Below are 441 nucleotides of genomic sequence, written 5' to 3'. Positions count from 1 at the left end.
TGCTTGTGGCTCCCCAAAAAGTCTCCAGCCCCTGCCGTGCCATCTTCGGGGTCGGGGTTTGGGGTGGGACCTGTTCTCCAGCACCTCGCTCTGAGATGTCCTCACTCAACCTCACGTCTGGTGGGGATGTGGCATGGGGATGTCCCAAGGTCCCAGAGCATCCCTGGGGTGAGGACAGGAGGACTCACGACATCATTAATCCTCTTTTTTTCCCCCAAGTCTGGCTTCAGCCTGGTGATGAACCACCCAGCCTGCGTCAATGAAATCACCCTGAGCCTCAACAACAAGAACGCCAGGTAGGACGTGTCCCCTGCCACCTGTGCCCCTGTCCCCTCGCCCACCCGGCAGCCCCGACCCCCTCACACCCTGTGTCTCCTCAGGACAAAGGCGCTGGTGCTGGAGCTGCTGGCTGCCGGCCGCCCGGGCCGCGGGGGGCCCCGC

At 63.5% G+C, this 441-nt stretch overlaps 1 protein-coding gene across 1 annotated transcript in view; it reads left to right on the top strand.

Annotated features, from left to right (window-relative positions):
* FMNL1 (formin-like 1) overlaps positions 1–441 on the top strand; it is an 11,217-nt gene that overhangs the window by 2,944 nt on the left and 7,832 nt on the right. Inside the window, exon 6 of the mRNA XM_009883723.1 lies at positions 220–296. Within this exon, the coding sequence (XP_009882025.1) occupies positions 220–296 (77 nt within the window). The remainder of the gene's footprint in view (positions 1–219; positions 297–441) is intronic.

Source organism: Charadrius vociferus, unplaced genomic scaffold, assembly GCF_000708025.1.
Source record: "Charadrius vociferus isolate BGI_N301 unplaced genomic scaffold, ASM70802v2 scaffold1284, whole genome shotgun sequence".
Classification (NCBI taxonomy): Eukaryota; Metazoa; Chordata; class Aves; order Charadriiformes; family Charadriidae; genus Charadrius; species Charadrius vociferus.
The sequence above is the reverse complement of the archived record's forward strand: the minus strand, read 5'-3'. Positions and strand labels throughout refer to the sequence as shown.